This window comes from Neohortaea acidophila (assembly GCF_010093505.1).
Source record: "Neohortaea acidophila strain CBS 113389 unplaced genomic scaffold BDY17scaffold_2, whole genome shotgun sequence".
NCBI classification, from domain to species: domain Eukaryota; kingdom Fungi; phylum Ascomycota; class Dothideomycetes; order Mycosphaerellales; family Teratosphaeriaceae; genus Neohortaea; species Neohortaea acidophila.
In genome coordinates this window covers 566,448-583,252 of record NW_022985511.1, presented here as the reverse complement: position 1 = coordinate 583,252, position 16,805 = coordinate 566,448, and the positions used below count along the sequence as shown (strand labels likewise).

Here is a 16,805-nt window from a genome sequence, read left to right as displayed (position 1 = left end):
CCTGGCTGGATGAGTTTGTCGAGTACATGCCTGTCTGTCACTAGTCTAGTACTTGCTAACGCAGCTGTGGGATGATACGAGGCCGAAAGTGGTCGGAGGGATGAACCACGAGGATTGTCGTTCATTACAGCGTTGAGTGGGATCCAATCCGCTTGGCGTAAACGTCCATCGTCGAAATTGTTCAAATCGAGAAGGAGAGAGGCAAAGGGAATGCAATGTTGCTGCAATGCCTGCCTCGTCCACAGCCTGAAGCCTCGGCTGCCCCTCAGCACCCCACGGCTGGAAGTTGGGGTCGAGGTAGTATCAGACGGGTGACCTTACCTTGCGAGTCTGGATACAAGGCTCTTGGAACCCATTGAGCGGGAGAAATCATTCAATCGTTGTTCTTACACTTCTATTACCGAAGCACTTCATCTCCCACTTATTGCATCGTCAGCCTCGCCTTGGCCAACTTCACTCAAGATGCAACCTCGAATATACACGCATCCCACTCAAGCCAAAGCAGACATTCCATCTGTAGACCTATTAACGCTACTGTTTGACTCCGAGCACAGCGCCGCTGAGGAGGATTCGGTACTTCACGTCGATGCTGCCAGCGCCGACAACACCGTGACCAAGGCGCAACTGCGAGACTTGACTGAACGGATAGCGCACGGCCTGCAGTCCAACTACGCCCTCAGCTCGGTGGGGCCGAAGAAAGACGTGGTCACGGTCATCACGTACGGACAAATCCTCGTGCCTGCGCTGCTGTACGGAGTCATTGCTGCAGGCGCAGTCTACTCCGCTGCCAGCCCGTCTTCCACCGTCGCCGAGCTGAGCAGACAGGTTGAGATTGGCCAGAGCAGACTGATTGTATGTGGGGAAGAGCACAAGGATCTCGCGGCCCAAGTGGCCAAGGCTAAGCACTTGCCCTTGCGAAACGTCCTACTCCTCGACTCGACGGCGGGAACGTGGAGCCTGCGAAGTCTGGACAGTACGGTCAACGCCATCGGACAGAACAAGCTGAAATGGCAGCGAATTACCGACCCGCAAGCGTTGAAGGAATCCCTCATCGTCATCCTGTGGAGCTCAGGGACAACCGGCCTCCCCAAGGGAGTCATGCTGTCTCATCTCAATCTGGTGGCGGAAACGTATCTTATGGCTCTTTCGGGTCGCGCGTACGTCGCGCAGGAGACGGAGAAGGGGACATATGTTCCCAAGCAGCACTCGACCTTGGCTCATCTTCCTGTTTCACACATCGCCGGATTGTTTGGCTACTTGATCTCCCCCTTCTACAGCGCGGTTATCGTCATCTGGATGCGTCGGTACGTGTGGGATGACTTGCTCAAGTATCTGAAGCAGCATCGTATCACAGTGTGGTATACCGTGCCCAGTATCTGGCTCCGGATTAGCAAGTCACCTGAAATGTGGCCGCTCTTGAAGTCTCTCGAGGGCGCCTCGACTGGTGCTGCGCCCATGGACGGCGATCTCATGAAGACCGTCAATAGCATTGTCGGGACGGGGGATCAGAAAATGATTGGTCAAACGTGGGGAATGAGCGAGACGACCGGCGCAGTCACAGCCGCCCGCCGAGACCAGGAGGGCGACGATACGGGCTGCTTAGGCGATATACTGCCCAGCGTGGAGCTTCGAATGGTAGATGACGACTATAAAGACGTCGACCCTGACAAGCAGGAGGGCGAAATGCTGGTCCGGAGCCCGTTGGTGTCGAACGGGTATTACAACAATCCCCAGGCGACCAAAGACACCTTTCATGGAGAGTGGCTCTGCACGGGCGACATTGCAGTCAAGAAGAACGATAGATTTTATATTGTCGATCGTAAAAAGGTAAGCTTCCTTCCCTCAGTAGGCTGTCGCAGGACGTTGACCAAGTCGGTTCGCGCAGGAACTCCTCAAGTATAAAGGGCTGCAGGTAGCTCCCGCGGAGATCGAGAATCTGCTCTTCACGCATCCGCATATCCGGGAAGCGGCAGTGGTGGGTGTGCCGGCGCCCAACGATCCTGGAACAGACTGGCCTCGGGCATATGTTGTGCGAGCTGCAGGGGAGCAGTTGAGTGAGGGCGAGGTGCAGAAGTATGTGGCAGATCGACTGGCTCCGTACAAACAGTTGCGGGGTGGCGTGGCGTTCATCAATGAGCTCCCCAAGAATGCTATAGGCAAATTCTTGCGGCGAGAATTGAGGGAGAGAGCGAAGAGCGAGGTGCTGAGCCAAGCGTCGGCGAGGCAGTCGAAGCTATGACAGTGTCTCTCATCTCGCCGCTGCGCATATCCGGCCCGTCGAGTCGCGGTAGCCTGCCCTCGACACCCATGCACCGCTGGGCACTGTCCAGTATCATGACGGCAGATAGGCGGGTTCGTAGTGCAGACAGATTCCAAGCAGCAACTTGTGTCTCCTTGAGATGCCACACCCTAGCCCACTCGCTTCTGTATCTTGGGTTCGCGGATCTTACCTCTCAGCCAATCCGGCACCACCGCCTTGATTCCCAGCTCGCGTCCATCGGAGCTCTGTACGATGAATCGATCGCCGCCGTCAAACGAGCTTGCCTCACCAGACACTTTGAGATCACTCATCTGCTCTAGCCTGCACATTGCGAGCCCGACATTCCCAATGCCGGCGAGGAACTTGCCCGTTGGCCTCTTTCGTTTGTCATCTCGCCTGATGTCTGCGTCTTTCTCCAGCACCTCGTCGAAAGCATCTGGAACGTATTCCACTCTCTCCGGAGGTGCTTGTGCATGGTCATGCAGCACGACGGGCAGGATTCTGCGACGGACCACTCCGGTATGGTGCGTGCGGATCGTGAGCTCCTGGCCGACATAGCAGCCTTTCTTGAAGTCGATGCCACCCATAATGTCGATATTACAATTCATCGGCAATGACTCCTCACGTGGGATTTCCACCTGTCCCTCGGCGACGCCTTTGAGATATCTTCGGAGGGTGTACGCGGTCATCGGAGCCTCCGGCACGCCATCTAGGAATTCTTGTAAGTCGTCTTTGGAGTTCTGTGACGGCAAGAGTATCCGTTGTCCCATCCCTGGGGCCCGGGAATCCGTCATGCCAATGGCTCCACTGCCGTCCTCGGCCTTGGTGTGCGCAGTCCATCGCTCATCCTCTTTCCACACGCTCCATACACTCAGCTCTCCCTCCTCAAGTAAACGGAGCTTCAATTTAGAGCGCAATTTATGTCTTTTCAGGTGTTTCAGCAGTGTTTCAGCCTGCTCGCCATCGACCTCGAGCAAGTAGCCCAGCTCGTCGGAAGCAGTGTTCGCGTCGTGCCATTTCGAGCCAAGGGTAGGGTACACAAAAGCATCGTTGAGCACCTTTCCCTGTGCGTTCAGGAAGGCAGTATAGAAGCCGGTTCGGGACTCTGGCCGTACATTGGCGGTGATGAGGCCTTGGAGGAACTTGGCCGCATCCTGGCCGTGGATGGACAGGAGGCGGCGATTGCTGAGTCGCGCGGCTCCAGATGGAGGAGGTGGAGGTGGAGGTGGATTGCGGCCAGCGCTAGTCGAATAGGATCGGATACCGTATTGGCGCAGACATCGGGCGCAGATTGTCGACGTCTGCCTTATACTTCGAGGAATACTCATGATCCAAGAGCAAGGTCGTGGACGGAAGGTTGTTGGATGCTCCAGAGCGAGATGGAGTATGATGAAGGTTGGGCTTCATGCTGACTGAGCGTGACGTCTGGAGGCTTCATGTCATCAGGACATCAGGAGATCAGGGACTGTATACACAGCAAACATACGGAACGCCCTTAATTCCAATCCAAAAAACATTGTTTGAAACGGATGTTACTGCACCTTACAGACATCGAGATAGTACAGGCGGAGATATCTCTGCTACACATTCGAAACGACATCAAGTCGTTCATGGAGGCTCTCCTCGTCTCCCACACTCATGCTTGAGAAGTGACGGCTTTGGTAGACGTCTTCACCACACCACTCTCCGTCTCGTCCTTGGGGGCGTCGGGATTAAGCGGTTTGGTAGAGTCGTATCCCACTTGCTTAACAATCCCCAGCCCCTTCGTCCGGCCCTCGCGAAACAATATTCGATCGCCGACACACAAAAACTCGGGGCGCTGCACAAAGCGGAAAGCCACGGTCGCCCGGTCGCCAGTCCGAATGTACGGCCGGTCGATGTCGATGATCGCACACGTCTGGCTGACCGGCCCGACGTGCAGCATCGCCTGGTATTTCGTCCGAATGGTCGTCGCGTGCGAGAGGATGAGCACCTCTGCAATGAACTCCTTGTAGACCTTGGGCTGTGCCACCGGCGCGTTGGGGTTCGCGTCAGACTTGGCCAACAGGACCACCATGCCTTTGCGCACGTCTTTCCGCCGTACTCGGCGCAACGCGAAGGACGCGCTCTGCCCCGCCGAGCAAACCGGCACTGATATACGCTTGCGCTCGATGCTTCGAATGGTCGTCGTGGCAAACTGCCCGAGTCCGTCCGGGCCGACCAGCACCGTATCGCCGGCGTGCACAACGCCAGACTTGACCACGCCCGACACGACCGTGCCAACAAAGGGCACCGAAAAGGTGTCGTTGATGTGAAACTCAAAGGCCGCGTCCACGTCGTACTTGCCGTGATGCGGGAGAATATTGAGAAACTCCCGGACCAAATCCAACGACTCTCCGGTAACGTTGGAGACCTGGAAGATGGGGCAGATGCGCTGGCTGACGAACTGCGTCGCAGTGTTGATGCAGTCTTCGCGGTTCTTGATGAAGATTGGGATTTTCCGGGCCCCAGGAGACTTGAGGATTTTCGTCAGTTGCGTGATGGTCTGTTGTAAGATCTGAGGAGGACAGATGTCGATCTTGGTGATGACAACCATGACGGGGACGTTGAGGGCGAGCGCAATGCCAAGATGCTCTTTGCTCATCCCGATGAGGCCGTTGTTCGCTGCTACCATCAAGAGGCAGTAGTTCGGCTCGCTTGAGAGCAGTCCAAATACCGTGGTGCGTAGGTACCGTTCGTGCCCAGCCAAGTCGGTGAAGGAGATGACTTTGGCGCTGCGCTTGCCAATCTCCTCCCAGCTTAGCTTTCGCCCGGGAACGGCGGAGACAACCACTTCTCCCTTGGTGTCGAAGCCGAGAATCTCCATTCCAACGGAGCTGGTCCGACCGGATTCGATCTCGTGCTTGTGCCGGAACAAGTTGACTCGTGTCTTACCACGGCCATCGTCCAGCGTTCCCTTGACCAAGACTCCGAGCAGAGTGCTCTTACCGGCATCCACGTTGCCCACCACGGCTATTCGAGTCTCGATGGTATCATCCACATCCTTGGGACGCCGCCGTATCATAAACTTCCCTATGCATCCCTTCTGTTTCATGTTCTCATTGCCCACGTCGACCGGGCTGTTGGGCACGTTCTTGGTCATGAGTATCTTCCAGTCCGCCGCCAGCGCATTCATGATTCGCTTCAGCCGCGCGAGAGCGGCATCCCACTCTTGTTCCGTCAACAGCTGACGGTCGCCATTGTCTTCGAGCCCGACGTCGAACAGGCACTCGCCGTGCCCTTCGTTCAATCGGTCCTCGATGATCCCGCGCAGCTGTCGAGTGGCATCATCTCGAGTTTCGCCGTCGTCAAGCAACAGCTCCTTTAACCGGACTCTTGGCTTCGCATCTGCGAGGTCGAGGGAATCAAGGATGTCAAGCTCGGCGTGGGCATTCTTGGACGCTCCGTTGGTAGATGCAGCAGTGGCAGCTTGACTGCCGGCGACTGCTGGCTTGCGCAGGGCCTGCTGCTGCTGGACGTAGTCGGCAAAGTCGCTCAGCGCCTACATCAGAGATTAGAAAGTTGCGTGCAGTCCGTTGAGCGCATCGTTCTGCATACAGACTCGCCGGCGCGTCGCTCCTGGGCCGTCTGAGGCCCCTCCTTGAATCTTTCGGCTCGGGTGGACATTGTGGTTGTTATCGTGAATGGAGGGTTAGTTTCGTATTCGTGTGATCATTTTGTAGGCTACTGTCTGGCAAGTTGGGGATGTCGACGAAAGGTAGGAGATGAAGAGCATGTGAGAGAGGGGCAGGTGGCGTCGAAGCGGGGAGTGGAGTCATTGACCAGTCACCATGTGAAGGCATGTCACTGCCACTCAGTCGCGCCGAAAGCAGTCACCGCGCGCATCGCCACGATGCACAATCAATGAGCCATCGAATCATCAGCATGACAACGAGAGCGAGACGACGAGGATTCCCTTGACAGGATGCAATGTCGGCATGGCGACATAGATGGCAGGCGGGCAATTACGATGGCCGTGTAGATATTGATAGTCACGATTTCAGGTCATTTTTGACGATGAATGCACATGCGCATGCTGCTTGATCTACCTCTGGCGGTTTGGAGGTGACAATGTCTACATGGAGTTCTTCGCTTCTCGCAAAGCGGTCATCACATCCACGCGGTTCGTCTTGCCGGTGTACTTCTGCACGGTGGGATCCTGCACGGCGTATTAGTTGTGTCACGCAGCGATGGGGTTGGTCGAGACGCACATCAAGCAACATGAAAACGTTGTGTTTCTGTGCAGGTAGTTAGCAATCATCCCCAACATCCATGGCCAAAAGTATGACGCACCTTCTCATCGCCAATGGTCGATTTGCCTTGGGTTTGTTTGTTGGAGTTCACGAGCGATTCAAGCTTCTTGATGGCTTCGCTTTGCGAGACTGTGACGGCAAACTTAACATTTCCCTTGGTGTACTCATGGCCCGGCTGCGTGTGGTCAGATTGCGATACGTCTTGTTGGCCGAGCATGATGCTACTGACATAGACCTTGGTGTCATCCGGCAGACTTCCAAGCGTCTTGTTCAAGGCCGTGTCCATCTCCTCCGACGTGCCTTCAAAGAAGCGACCGCAGCCTGTTGAAGACAGACAGCCCGAGTTAGCTATGGCGTCCATTTGGAAGAGGACGTGGTTACTTGCCGCCAATGAACAGGGTGTCGCCCGTAAAGACGACTCGGTCGTTGCCATCTTCGAAGAGATAGCAGATGCTGTCTTGCGTGTGGCACGGGGTGTGGAGCGCCTTGACTTTGATGCCCTCACCAATGGTAAATGTTTCGCCGTGCTTGGGGGTGTGCGAGACTTTGTCGCAGTTCTTCCCGCCGATGATCGGAACCGAATAGGATTTGAGCTGTAAGTGTAAGTTCATGAGCACACGAAGACCAGAAGATCATCGTACAATTTCAGCATTGCCTCCAGCGTGATCGTGATGGCTGGCTGAGTGTCAGCAAGTGTATTGCAAAGAGCTCAGCGGAACACGCGGCGTACTGGTGAGTGTTGATGATGTTCGTGATCTTGATGCCCTGCTCGGTCGCCTTCTTCAGCGACGGCAACACCCTGCGACGAGGTCAGCTTGCTGCAAGGTGGAGCGATGGGATGCTGCGATGGTGGCATACTCTGGTGGGTTGGCGGGGTCGATGATGACCGCGTCTTTCGTCTTGTCATCGGTGACGAGATAGGCATAGTTGTTGCCAGAGCCCTCCCCTGCACGGACAGATGAGTGATGTGGTATGAAGGCCTGGGGTTTCGTCTCTAACTTACACATGGGGATTGATTGGATATGCATCTTGTGCGAGCGGACGGGCTTGGAGAAGGGTGAATCAGCGATGAAGTAGGAGGAAAGAAGAGCGATGCCTACTGCAACGATGAAGGAGGTGAAAGGCCGTGTCCGAATTGTTTTCAGTGTGGAGAAAAGGCTCATGAAGATGGAGTTCGTCGGGCTTTGTGACGGAGAGGATGAAGGTGTTCAGTTGTGTCGATGAAGGAGCTACGTCACAGAGTTGGGAAAAAGGGTGTCATGAGTTTCATGCCTCAGGCTCGCTAGTGATGTGGAAGTGGTGAGAATGCCTCGAGACACGCATCATGCCCAACGATCAACGAGTCCAACAGCGTACGCTGACGAGCAAGAGCGCCGCAAAGAGGTGGATGCTGGGCAGCGCGCGGTCACTCGCCTGGGTGCGACTAGAAGACGCTCGGCGAGTCACTGAAGCCCGAGCGACTGATCACCTTGATGAATGTCATCTAGTCCCGTCACGTCACCCACACCACACTTCCAACCACCTCGATAGCTAATGCGTTTGAGCCGAGCTGTCGCATATGCTGCCAATCAGTGTACGATTCGCCTCTTTGGAAGGACTACACTTTCGCGACACACGTTTACGGCGCTCGGCGCAAAACAACAAGGAAGTGGAGACGACGGCCTCGTTGGCCGAGACGCTCCAGCATGGTGCCATTCTACTCCCTCAACCATTGCAGGAACTTTCTTCGTGTTTGGCGGTGTTTGTAATGAGTGTAGCGAGGCGCGCTTGACGGCTGCGACCACTTGTCGTGCGCGCGGGCGCAAATGATTCCAACAGCGACCACGCCACCACTCGTGCCAACCACACACGATGTACACATGGAATACCTACCTTGATCCCATTTTTTGAAAGAGTGACGTGGTGTTGGCACTCCGTGGCACGAGCCCTCGCAGCCAGCGACCGAGGCGTCGCGCGCGCCTTACTACACCCGCCCGACCATGACCGAGACATACTTTGTTGGAACAACTGCACTCCATATTACAGCAGGCACATTACTGCTTGACTGTAATCCAAGACCATGGCCATTCGCTTGCACAATGGCGGATAACAATCCGACCAGGCTCTCTGCAACGCCCTTCGAACCACGACGAGGAGCATCCACCCAACAGCCGTGCCCGTTCCCGTGACAGCCACTTCAGACCTTTTCAAACACCCTTTGTGTCGCATTGTCGTTTGCGCATCGATACCGGCCCGGCCTGAGTGTGAAGAGATGCGATGTACGCAAGGCATATTGTGGACTACAACACTCGTACGTTCCGCTTCTTTCTCGTTGCCAACAGTGCAAGCAGACACCTTTCAAGCTCCAAAATGCCGCGTTGCCGACGGAAAATCGTCCTCAGATGCGTGTAATCACATTTACGCATATGGCACATGTACCTCACTTCGCAGGATTCGCAAAACCCCCCCTAAAACGCTCATGGAACCACCTGAATTTTGTTACCACCGAAGAAAATGCGAGGAGCGCCGCCAAACTAACAGACGCCGTCTCCCCACGCTCAAACGCGTTGCAAACCCCCAGATGCCTATGCAAACCCCGCCCGACTGCCGGGTGAACTTTGCAGGAACTCGGCAAACTCTCGATGCATGAGTGGATCGCCGCTGGTCGTATGCAGCGTGTCGGGGTCTCCATTCTGATTGAAGGCGTAGCGCATAGGGTCGTCGAACGAGCCGGCTCTGGGATGAACGCCCATGCCATCCGCACTCAGGTCCATCGATGAGCCGTGGAACATCGTGCCCGATACTTCTGATAAGGGCGAATGGGTGGAGGCGAGACTGGCTTGGGAGGGCGAAGAGGAGGATGTTTCGACGACTTGACGTCTGGCGTTCGAGACAAGGCGCTGTGCTTGGCCGTAATTGTAGTCGTGGATACCATGGCAAGTGCACACTCCCGGCCGGTGGGCGAGAAGCAGATTCTGGAACTCGGTCTTCTGATTCTTGAGGTCGCGGATCTCCTTGGTCAAGATGTTGTTGGTGCTGCTGAACTGGCTGGCCATTTCTGCCTGCTGCTCGTTTGCCGACTTCTTCTTCGCTCGGCACTTTGCGGCAGCCACCCGGTTCTTCTCGCGCTGAACATGCAAGCTCTTCCCCGGCTTCTGGCCATCTTCACTCTTAGCTTCGGTGGAATCCGCGTGGTCGGCCCGGTGCTGTTGCTTCGCGTTCCTCGAGCGTGAATGGCGGGTGTTGGCGGCGTTGCGTGCTCTTTGCTCGTTACTGAGCTTCGAGGGATCCTGGCCACGGGTCTGTTGCGAGGGTGGTGCGTGGGCCGGAGGTGCTTTGGAGGAGGATGACACTCTTTCGTCGGGTGGTGTTATCTGGCCGAAGCGTTGATTGACGCGGTCTTCGCGGCCGCTGACAATCTGGGCTTGCGTTGATGCCGGGGCCGGCGCAGGGTACGAGTGGCGCCCAGAGGTATCCGTGCTCTGGACACCTTGGGACACGGGGGGAATGAGGGTGGCATCGAAAGGGTCATGTGGATTGCTGCTTTGCGTCAGCCCGGCGCACAAGGGCTGTGGGGACGGCGAGACTTACTGGAGAGCGGTGGCGAAGTCAAAGTCAATTCCTCCGTCGTCGGGGAAGTTTTGGAAGGCAGTCGCATCCGGGTCGAAGTCGAAAGAGGGTCGGGGGGGGAAGGATGGATCATCGAACGCGAGCTCGCGCGCGGCGTGCTCGTTGCGGCGTGACATGGCGCGCGGGCCCCCCGTCACGAGAGACCTGTCCACACGCCGTGGAGGATGGCAAGGGCTGGCCTGGTGTTGGCTGTATTGGTGACGGGGAGGATGGTAGGTGTGTAGAGCCAGGCGCGGACGGGTGGTTGTGGCGGTGAGGTTCGCAAGGTGGTGTGGCGAATGCTGGAACGGGAGTAGCTGGAGGTGCGGTGACGGTTCGAGGCGCGGGGCAGTGGCTTGCACCTGACAATTGATTGAAATTCACTGTTCTTCGCCTCGGGACGTTCAATGGCGAGTTTGCCGTGTAGTTTCTGCTCGCTGTCGTCGGGGTGTTTAAATGCAGAGCTCTCAAGTGCCTTCCGCCACCGTCGCAATGACGCGCTGGACGTTTGGCGGGTCCGCAGCGGCGGCGGCGGACAGGCAGCCGAAGCATCCAGGGCATCCCACCTTCCGTTTGAGAGGATCGGCGACTGCCCAACTGCCCCTTCCCTGCCGCGGCACGTCGACTCGGATGCGGGCCCAGCCCTGTTCCGGCCTCCGCCAATCACGCCGCCGCATGCTGCAGACGATATGAACTCGACATGGCTCATCCATGTTGAATGTTGGCGGCGTACCATCATCACAGTAATGCCTAACTGCCGGACGGGCACCTCACCCCACGTCGCCCTGGTCTCGAGTGTGCCCGATCTTCCCAACGCCCACGATCCGCGGCCTGGCCGCTTGCCCTGCATTCACGTTCAGGCATGTATTTGTCGCGGCTTGCGACCCTCCCCATCTTCTCCCCGCGCATGTCATACTTACATGTAGGTACCTGCATGTATCTCGCGACCAGGCCTGCGTATGTTGTTATTCCCGGTCCGCTTGTTCGCTTCCTCGCCTGTTCGCTTGTTCGCTTGCCCCAGATACTGCGCATTCCATGTCAACGCCACATGGGGCCTCGTTGATCTCCTTCGTATCCTTGCGTGATTCACATCCCCCACCGGAGCAAGCTCGGGATCCTACACCGGCCCCTCAGGCCCCTGCGAGTCGCCAAAGTGATGTCACGGTGGTGGGCTTCCTCACCTGCCTTCGACCTGATGTCACGGAGGGCCACCAATGGCTTGAACTGCCCCTGGTCGTCATCAGAAGCGAAGCATTCCGCCTGCCTGGACATGCCGTATAGACTAGGGCAACTTGGATCTTTTCATTGTCCCACTTCTCCAAACCGCCTCATTCCTCTCGCTCCGCTGCGCGCTGCGCGCTAAGCGAAAATGGAGGCAGAGAAGAAGACGAAGCAAATGAAGCCACGTCAATATCGCCGCCTTGCAAGCTGAAGTCGAGGGCGACTGCCATACTGTATTCTCCCTCCCAACAGCAACGCATTGAAAACCAGGGCAGTGATGAGGCGTAGTGCCCATTCCAGCCACAGATCATTCGCCACTCGCTTGGGCCTGACCTTGCATCAGCGCGGCAACCCTGGAATTCCGCCTCCGCTTGCCCTTTTCCCGCCGATTTGCCCTGCCCTACCACTGCCCCATATTGGCTGCCATTAAACATCCTCACATTGTATCTGCGCCAGCATCCTTCCCGACTGCCCCGCAGTGCATGTTCCCCGCAGCAGTCCCTCCATCGCTGGCGCTCATGCCGCCCTGGGATGCCGGGTCGGGTTCAGACTTGCAGGGGCTATGGAACAGCAGCAGCAGCAGCAGCAGCAACAGCAGAATGGACAATTCCACCACCCACAAGGCTCCCATGGCCCTCATGATTCTGCCTTGAGTGTGGGCTCATCCAAGGGCGACGATGCGGAGAGGATCCGCGAGCTGGAGGAGGAGGTCAGGGCGTTGGCAGAGCGAGCGAGTGCTGCCTGTACCTCCCCCCTTTCCACTCATGTGGTGTGCAACTACTGACCATCCTTCTCCCCCCAGCGCAACGATATGCGGATTACGAAAACGACATTCGCGTCCTGGAGGCGAAGCTTCGTGTGGAGCAGCGGAAGAACGCCACCCCATCAGACCCAACGGCCACCACAGTTGCGCAGCCAAGTGCACAGCGACCCGGCATTTCTCGCTTCAATAGCTTTATGAGCACACGAAAAGCCTCACCTAGCCCGATAAACGGAACGCCGCCCGCTGTGGGCGGTGGGCGGGAAAAGGAATTGGAGGAGCAATTGATCAAAGAGCAGACCGCACGCATTGCGGCGGAGAAGAAGGCGAACGAGGTCAGCGCGGAGATTGAGGATCTGAGCGCGACACTGTTCGAGCAAGCGAATGAAATGGTAGCGACGGAGCGCAAACAGAACTCGGCGCTGAAGACGCAGCTGCAGCTTCTGGAGGAGCAGCAGCGCTCGCTGGACGGGGGGTTGGGTGCCGCGGACACCACCGCGCTGCAAAGGGAGAACGAGAGGCTCAAGGAGAAGCTGAAACGCTTGGAGGAGCGGGAGGGACAGCGGCAGAAACGGCTGCAGAGACTGGAAGAGGCCAATCGGCGGATCGAGCGGGTACGCACCATGTTGAAGCCGCCGTGAGTCGGTATGAGTGCGATGTACCAAACATCTAGCCCGATTTCCGATCTTGCTCTCTACCAAAGTTGGACAGCGCGTGGACAGACAGGGCGATTGACAACGACGGACAGCTTGGATAGGCTGTGCTGCTTGAAGGCGTCTGCGACGAATGGCGGCGTTGGCCGTGCTACGATCCCCACCTCGACCGCGGGTTGCGACGTGTTCGGTTGTGCATGACGGCGCTCGACATAGTGATGCGGAGCCTCGAGCAGAAGGGGGACTGGTGCATGTACAAGTGCGTCGACGGTATCTGGGAAGCATTCAGGGTTGGATGGTTGAGACGCTTTGAATCCTGTAAATTTCCCGGAACCAGGCGGAGGACATCGTGAGGCCGTGGGAGCCGTGATACACTCATGGTACACGCAAGTACCCAACACCATTGATCACCACGCCTGTTCATTCCCGGCCAGGGTTGTGACGATTTCCCACACACCTGCCAACCCCCGCGTTCGAGGCAAGTGCAGGCGAGGCTGGCGGTGAGGGCAGAAGACGGGAAGTGAGACTGCCAACCTCCTCCCTCTGCCCACCTATCTTCTACATCTTCCTCTTGTTGCTACATACCACTCCACCTCTCCCTCCCCTCCGCCGCTCCACGAATCGAAGACAAGCATTCATCGCACTTCATTTCATCGGTAAGACCCCGACGATCCTGATGCCTCGCACCAGGCCGTGCCGTCCCCACTTGAACTACCCCAGACCCTCCACCCCACTTGCCCACCCCACCCTCCATCCTCTCTCCCCAGCTTGCTCCGTACCATCCCAACTCACCCGCCGACCTTCCTAGACTCCACCACCCTCCGCCGCCAACCGATCTGCCTTGATAGTCCGCACTGGACGATCGTCGCCCATCTCTATACTCGCCTGTTGAGCGCACCCCCGAGCGCAGCTTGTCCTTGCGCCTCCTACCAATTCAAACGTCATCGGCAACCCCACCTTTCATCGAGACCCCACTCGTCCTCAGCCAGAGCGGTTCAGAGCCAGCCCTTCTCCAATCACGACACGTCCAGATCGCAGAGCATCATGTCGACAAATGGCAAGGAGCCGGTGCGCGACGCTGCTCCGCAGATCAATTGGCCGCCGAGCGAGGAGGACATGAAGGCCCGCGACGGCCCCCGAAACAGCGAGCTGAAATCATCCCGCGCCTTCTCCGTCGCCAGCGCCGCTGCCGATAAGTCCCGCCGCGCTCCACTGAAGGCCGACAACCCCCTCGCCATCCCTACCGCCGGCGGCCAATCCCTCGGCGGCCGGGCTATCGCGGAACGCGAGTACCGGCGCAAGAGCATGGTCAACACCACGGGCGACCTGTCGCTCGATCGCGAGGGCAGTCCTGATCCGCTCACATATGACAACACCCAGGCCAATACCATTCCCGCGCGCCTACACCAGGACAACGGCGAGGGCAGCTCCAAGCTGGGCGTCGGCGGTTCCGAGCTCGACCGGGAGAGGTCAGGATCCGCCCCGGCCAACCAGCTGAGAGACGTCGATGCTGCACTGAGGGAGAACGAGAATCCCGCCACTAATCCCGCTCCCGCGGTAGACGGTGTCGCCCCCGATGCCGCTGCCCCCGCAACTGCCCCTCCGGTGGAGACGACTGCGCAAGATGAGCCTAGAATGGACGCTCCGCCGGCTGCAAGGGAGAGGAGAGGGAGTCGCATGGAAGGCCTCTTAGGCAAGCTAGGCATCAGCGGCAACAAGAAGAAGTGAGACCGCCACCGCACACCACTTCAGCACAGGCTCTGTCTCGATACGACCGTTTTGGAATCGATACCCCAAGAAAGAACCAGAAAAAAGAGTGTACATACATGACGATCCTTACATATCAGTCTCGCAGTCGACTCGGTGATGGGGCAGGTACGTTTCATTCATTGGGTAATGGCTGGATTTTCGCGAATACCCGGAGCCTTGTTTAATTAAAGGAGTGAATTGACATTACACGTCGGACCACCTTTTCATTTCCATTACAATGTCTACATGTGTAGGCGAGCAAAGCACAGGGGAGAAGGGTCACACCAGGCTCGCCACTTCACCCGCCAGTTGCACGTGCAGTTTGCTGCCCCTTAGGGTGGTTCTCGCGTCGAGTGCGCCGGCGAGATCCATCACCTCCCCATCTTGCGGCGCGTAGTAGAACAAATGTCCCAGCGCCAGCAAGGCAGCTTTGGCTGCGTCCGCGTTCTCCTCCGCCAACACCGTCTCCAGCAGACTGGCTGCGAGCTCGACTTGCTGGCTCTCGCTCATGCCCTCCCGCGCCTGCTCCCGGCGGATGCGATAGTTTGCACCTGCAATGTTGAATGCCAGCGAGGCCGCTGCTACCCTGGTCGTCGGATGGGAAGCATCGAGGAGGGAGGAGGAGATGAGTTGGACCAGCGATGCGGATAGAGCGCTCTCCTGCCGCATCAATTCTTTCACGTACAGTGGGGAGATGAAGAGATTGCAGGCGAGGTGTAGCGTCACCAGGCGTAAGCTGTGCGGGCAGTCGTTCAGGCCGTTGACATGCTGCACAAGAGTGTGCACGGTCGAGTCCGACGATTCCTCGGCGAAGAAGCTGGTGACGCGCGGATCGATCATGGCACACCTGAAAAGATCGAACGCAGCGAAACGGACTTCGGCTGGCAATGTGAGTATGCTCGTCTGCAATGTGCGGGAGACAGATGGTAGATCCGGTAGTTTGGCTTCTTTGGGATCCCGGTTTCTCGTTTCCACAAAGGAGCGCAGGGCCAAGAGCTCCTTTTGCGTCGCGGCAGGACCCAGTTTCGTCATAAGCTTGTCCAGCGGTGGCGTCCTGATGTACGTCACGGGCTTGAGCGATGCGACTTGAAGAGTGGGGGTTTTCAGCAGAGCATGCGGGTGCGGGGGGAAGGTAAATTGCATGAGATGATCGATGTTTGCCTTTAATAGGTTGGGATCCGCTCCGGACCAAGCATCGTTCTTCGAGCTTCTGGAGAAGGTGATGAAGGTTGGTGTTGCGCGGATCTGGTACTGCATGGCGACTTCCTGCGCCTTGCTAATGTCGATCTTGATGAAGACCGCCTGTGGATATTGCTGGGCGAGCTGATCGAACATTGGATATGCAATCCTGCAGGGTGCGCATGTGGAGGACGTAAAGAAGAGTGCTGCAGCAGTATTCGAAGCAGACTGCAGAAGCTCGTTCAACACCCTGCTCTGCGTGACATCAAAGACACGACCGAACTTCGTGCCATTCATCGAGCCTGATTCTTGCTTGGCAGTGACTTCAGCGGCATGTTCGCTTGCATATCCGTTAGGCGCAGCGGAATGCCCATTCGGGATACTTTGCGGCGGAAGCGAGGCTTGAGTGATGGAGCGCATACTCTGATCAATCTGGGACTTGAGCATGGCGCCGAATGGGGTATCCAAGACGCGACGCGGGAGGTTTGTAATATGAGCTGGAATACCGGTGCCGAGGAGAAACATGGCGAAGTCGTGGGTGAAGTTGTTACAGTTGTGTGCAAAAAGATCGTAGCTCTCCGGCGTGTAGACTTGCTTGAGGCTCTCGAGATACTCCAGCACCGTGTCCATAGGCAAGTGTGTCTTGCCCAAGGGAATGATCTCCATCGGTCGGCCGTGATGGGTGCTTCCCGGATAACACACCTGGACTCCTTGGCCGAAGAAGTACTCGCGGTTGTTGAAGACCAGCGCCGTATGGTAAACGGCATCGATCTGGATGCCCAGAAAGGACTGGCTCATGCTTCGGGCCATGCCTCTGCTGAGGTCGTAGACGTAGAGTTGGACATCCATATTGGAGGTGTGCAAGGAATCGGGCAGCTTAAAGTGAGGGTATCTTGACGAGATCACGGCGTTCCTGCTGTCTTGATTTCCACACGAATGTCGAGGCCTGGTGTGCGTGATAGCATCGTGGACCTTATTAGCACTCGGTCAGGTACCTGTACGAGTACGATGGCAGGCTGACAAGGTTGACGTTGACGACTTGACGCCACACGGGTGACTAAGGAAATAGAGTTCATGGCCGTTCGGCAGGTGATGTGGCGTAAGGGCTTTTTGGGTTCGGTTGA

At 57.2% G+C, this 16,805-nt stretch overlaps 9 protein-coding genes across 9 annotated transcripts; 3 read left to right on the top strand and 6 right to left on the bottom strand.

Annotated features, from left to right (window-relative positions):
• Nucleotides 1-462: 462 nt before the first annotated feature.
• BDY17DRAFT_245882 (4-coumarate-CoA ligase) lies at nt 463-2,239 on the top strand (the record flags this gene model as incomplete). The annotated part of the gene is made up of 2 exons (XM_033730671.1): nt 463-1,827; nt 1,886-2,239. The coding sequence occupies 2 exons, from the start codon at nt 463-465 to the stop codon at nt 2,237-2,239; spliced, it is 1,719 nt and encodes a 572-aa protein (XP_033592737.1).
• A 170-nt stretch (nt 2,240-2,409) lies between these two features.
• Nucleotides 2,410-3,588, bottom strand: BDY17DRAFT_245200 (uncharacterized protein; the record flags this gene model as incomplete). The annotated part of the gene is made up of 1 exon (XM_033730610.1): nt 2,410-3,588. The coding sequence occupies one exon, from the start codon at nt 3,586-3,588 to the stop codon at nt 2,410-2,412; it is 1,179 nt and encodes a 392-aa protein (XP_033592736.1).
• Nucleotides 3,589-3,634: 46 nt separating this feature from the next.
• BDY17DRAFT_290986 (P-loop containing nucleoside triphosphate hydrolase protein) lies at nt 3,635-6,090 on the bottom strand. The gene is made up of 2 exons (XM_033732595.1): nt 5,837-6,090; nt 3,635-5,780 (listed from the first exon to the last, which is right to left on the bottom strand). The coding sequence occupies exons 1-2, from the start codon at nt 5,903-5,905 to the stop codon at nt 3,897-3,899; spliced, it is 1,953 nt and encodes a 650-aa protein (XP_033592735.1). The 5' UTR covers nt 5,906-6,090; the 3' UTR covers nt 3,635-3,896.
• BDY17DRAFT_72040 (beta-lactamase-like protein) lies at nt 6,069-7,879 on the bottom strand. Its single transcript, XM_033738649.1, has 9 exons — nt 7,632-7,879; nt 7,535-7,577; nt 7,390-7,477; nt 7,262-7,330; nt 7,173-7,206; nt 6,917-7,124; nt 6,572-6,852; nt 6,490-6,516; nt 6,069-6,437 (listed from the first exon to the last, which is right to left on the bottom strand). Exons 1-9 carry the CDS (start codon nt 7,692-7,694, stop codon nt 6,354-6,356), a joined length of 897 nt encoding a protein of 298 aa, XP_033592734.1. The 5' UTR covers nt 7,695-7,879; the 3' UTR covers nt 6,069-6,353.
• Nucleotides 7,880-9,095: 1,216 nt separating this feature from the next.
• BDY17DRAFT_307710 (uncharacterized protein) lies at nt 9,096-10,256 on the bottom strand (the record flags this gene model as incomplete). The annotated part of the gene is made up of 2 exons (XM_033735134.1): nt 9,096-10,050; nt 10,102-10,256. The coding sequence occupies 2 exons, from the start codon at nt 10,254-10,256 to the stop codon at nt 9,096-9,098; spliced, it is 1,110 nt and encodes a 369-aa protein (XP_033592733.1).
• Nucleotides 10,257-10,391: 135 nt separating this feature from the next.
• Nucleotides 10,392-11,246, top strand: BDY17DRAFT_72154 (uncharacterized protein). The gene has a single exon (XM_033738650.1). The coding sequence runs from the start codon at nt 10,527-10,529 to the stop codon at nt 11,043-11,045; it is 519 nt and encodes a 172-aa protein (XP_033592732.1). The 5' UTR covers nt 10,392-10,526; the 3' UTR covers nt 11,046-11,246.
• A 468-nt stretch (nt 11,247-11,714) lies between these two features.
• Nucleotides 11,715-12,768, top strand: BDY17DRAFT_72010 (uncharacterized protein). Its single transcript, XM_033738648.1, has 2 exons — nt 11,715-12,083; nt 12,143-12,768. The coding sequence occupies exons 1-2, from the start codon at nt 11,903-11,905 to the stop codon at nt 12,739-12,741; spliced, it is 780 nt and encodes a 259-aa protein (XP_033592731.1). The 5' UTR covers nt 11,715-11,902; the 3' UTR covers nt 12,742-12,768.
• Nucleotides 12,769-13,453: 685 nt separating this feature from the next.
• Nucleotides 13,454-14,706, bottom strand: BDY17DRAFT_290935 (uncharacterized protein). The gene has a single exon (XM_033732594.1). It carries the CDS (start codon nt 14,457-14,459, stop codon nt 13,770-13,772), a length of 690 nt encoding a protein of 229 aa, XP_033592730.1. The 5' UTR covers nt 14,460-14,706; the 3' UTR covers nt 13,454-13,769.
• BDY17DRAFT_290934 (PPPDE putative peptidase domain-containing protein) lies at nt 14,707-16,788 on the bottom strand. Its single transcript, XM_033732593.1, has one exon. The coding sequence runs from the start codon at nt 16,528-16,530 to the stop codon at nt 14,782-14,784; it is 1,749 nt and encodes a 582-aa protein (XP_033592729.1). The 5' UTR covers nt 16,531-16,788; the 3' UTR covers nt 14,707-14,781.
• Nucleotides 16,789-16,805: the final 17 nt, after the last annotated feature.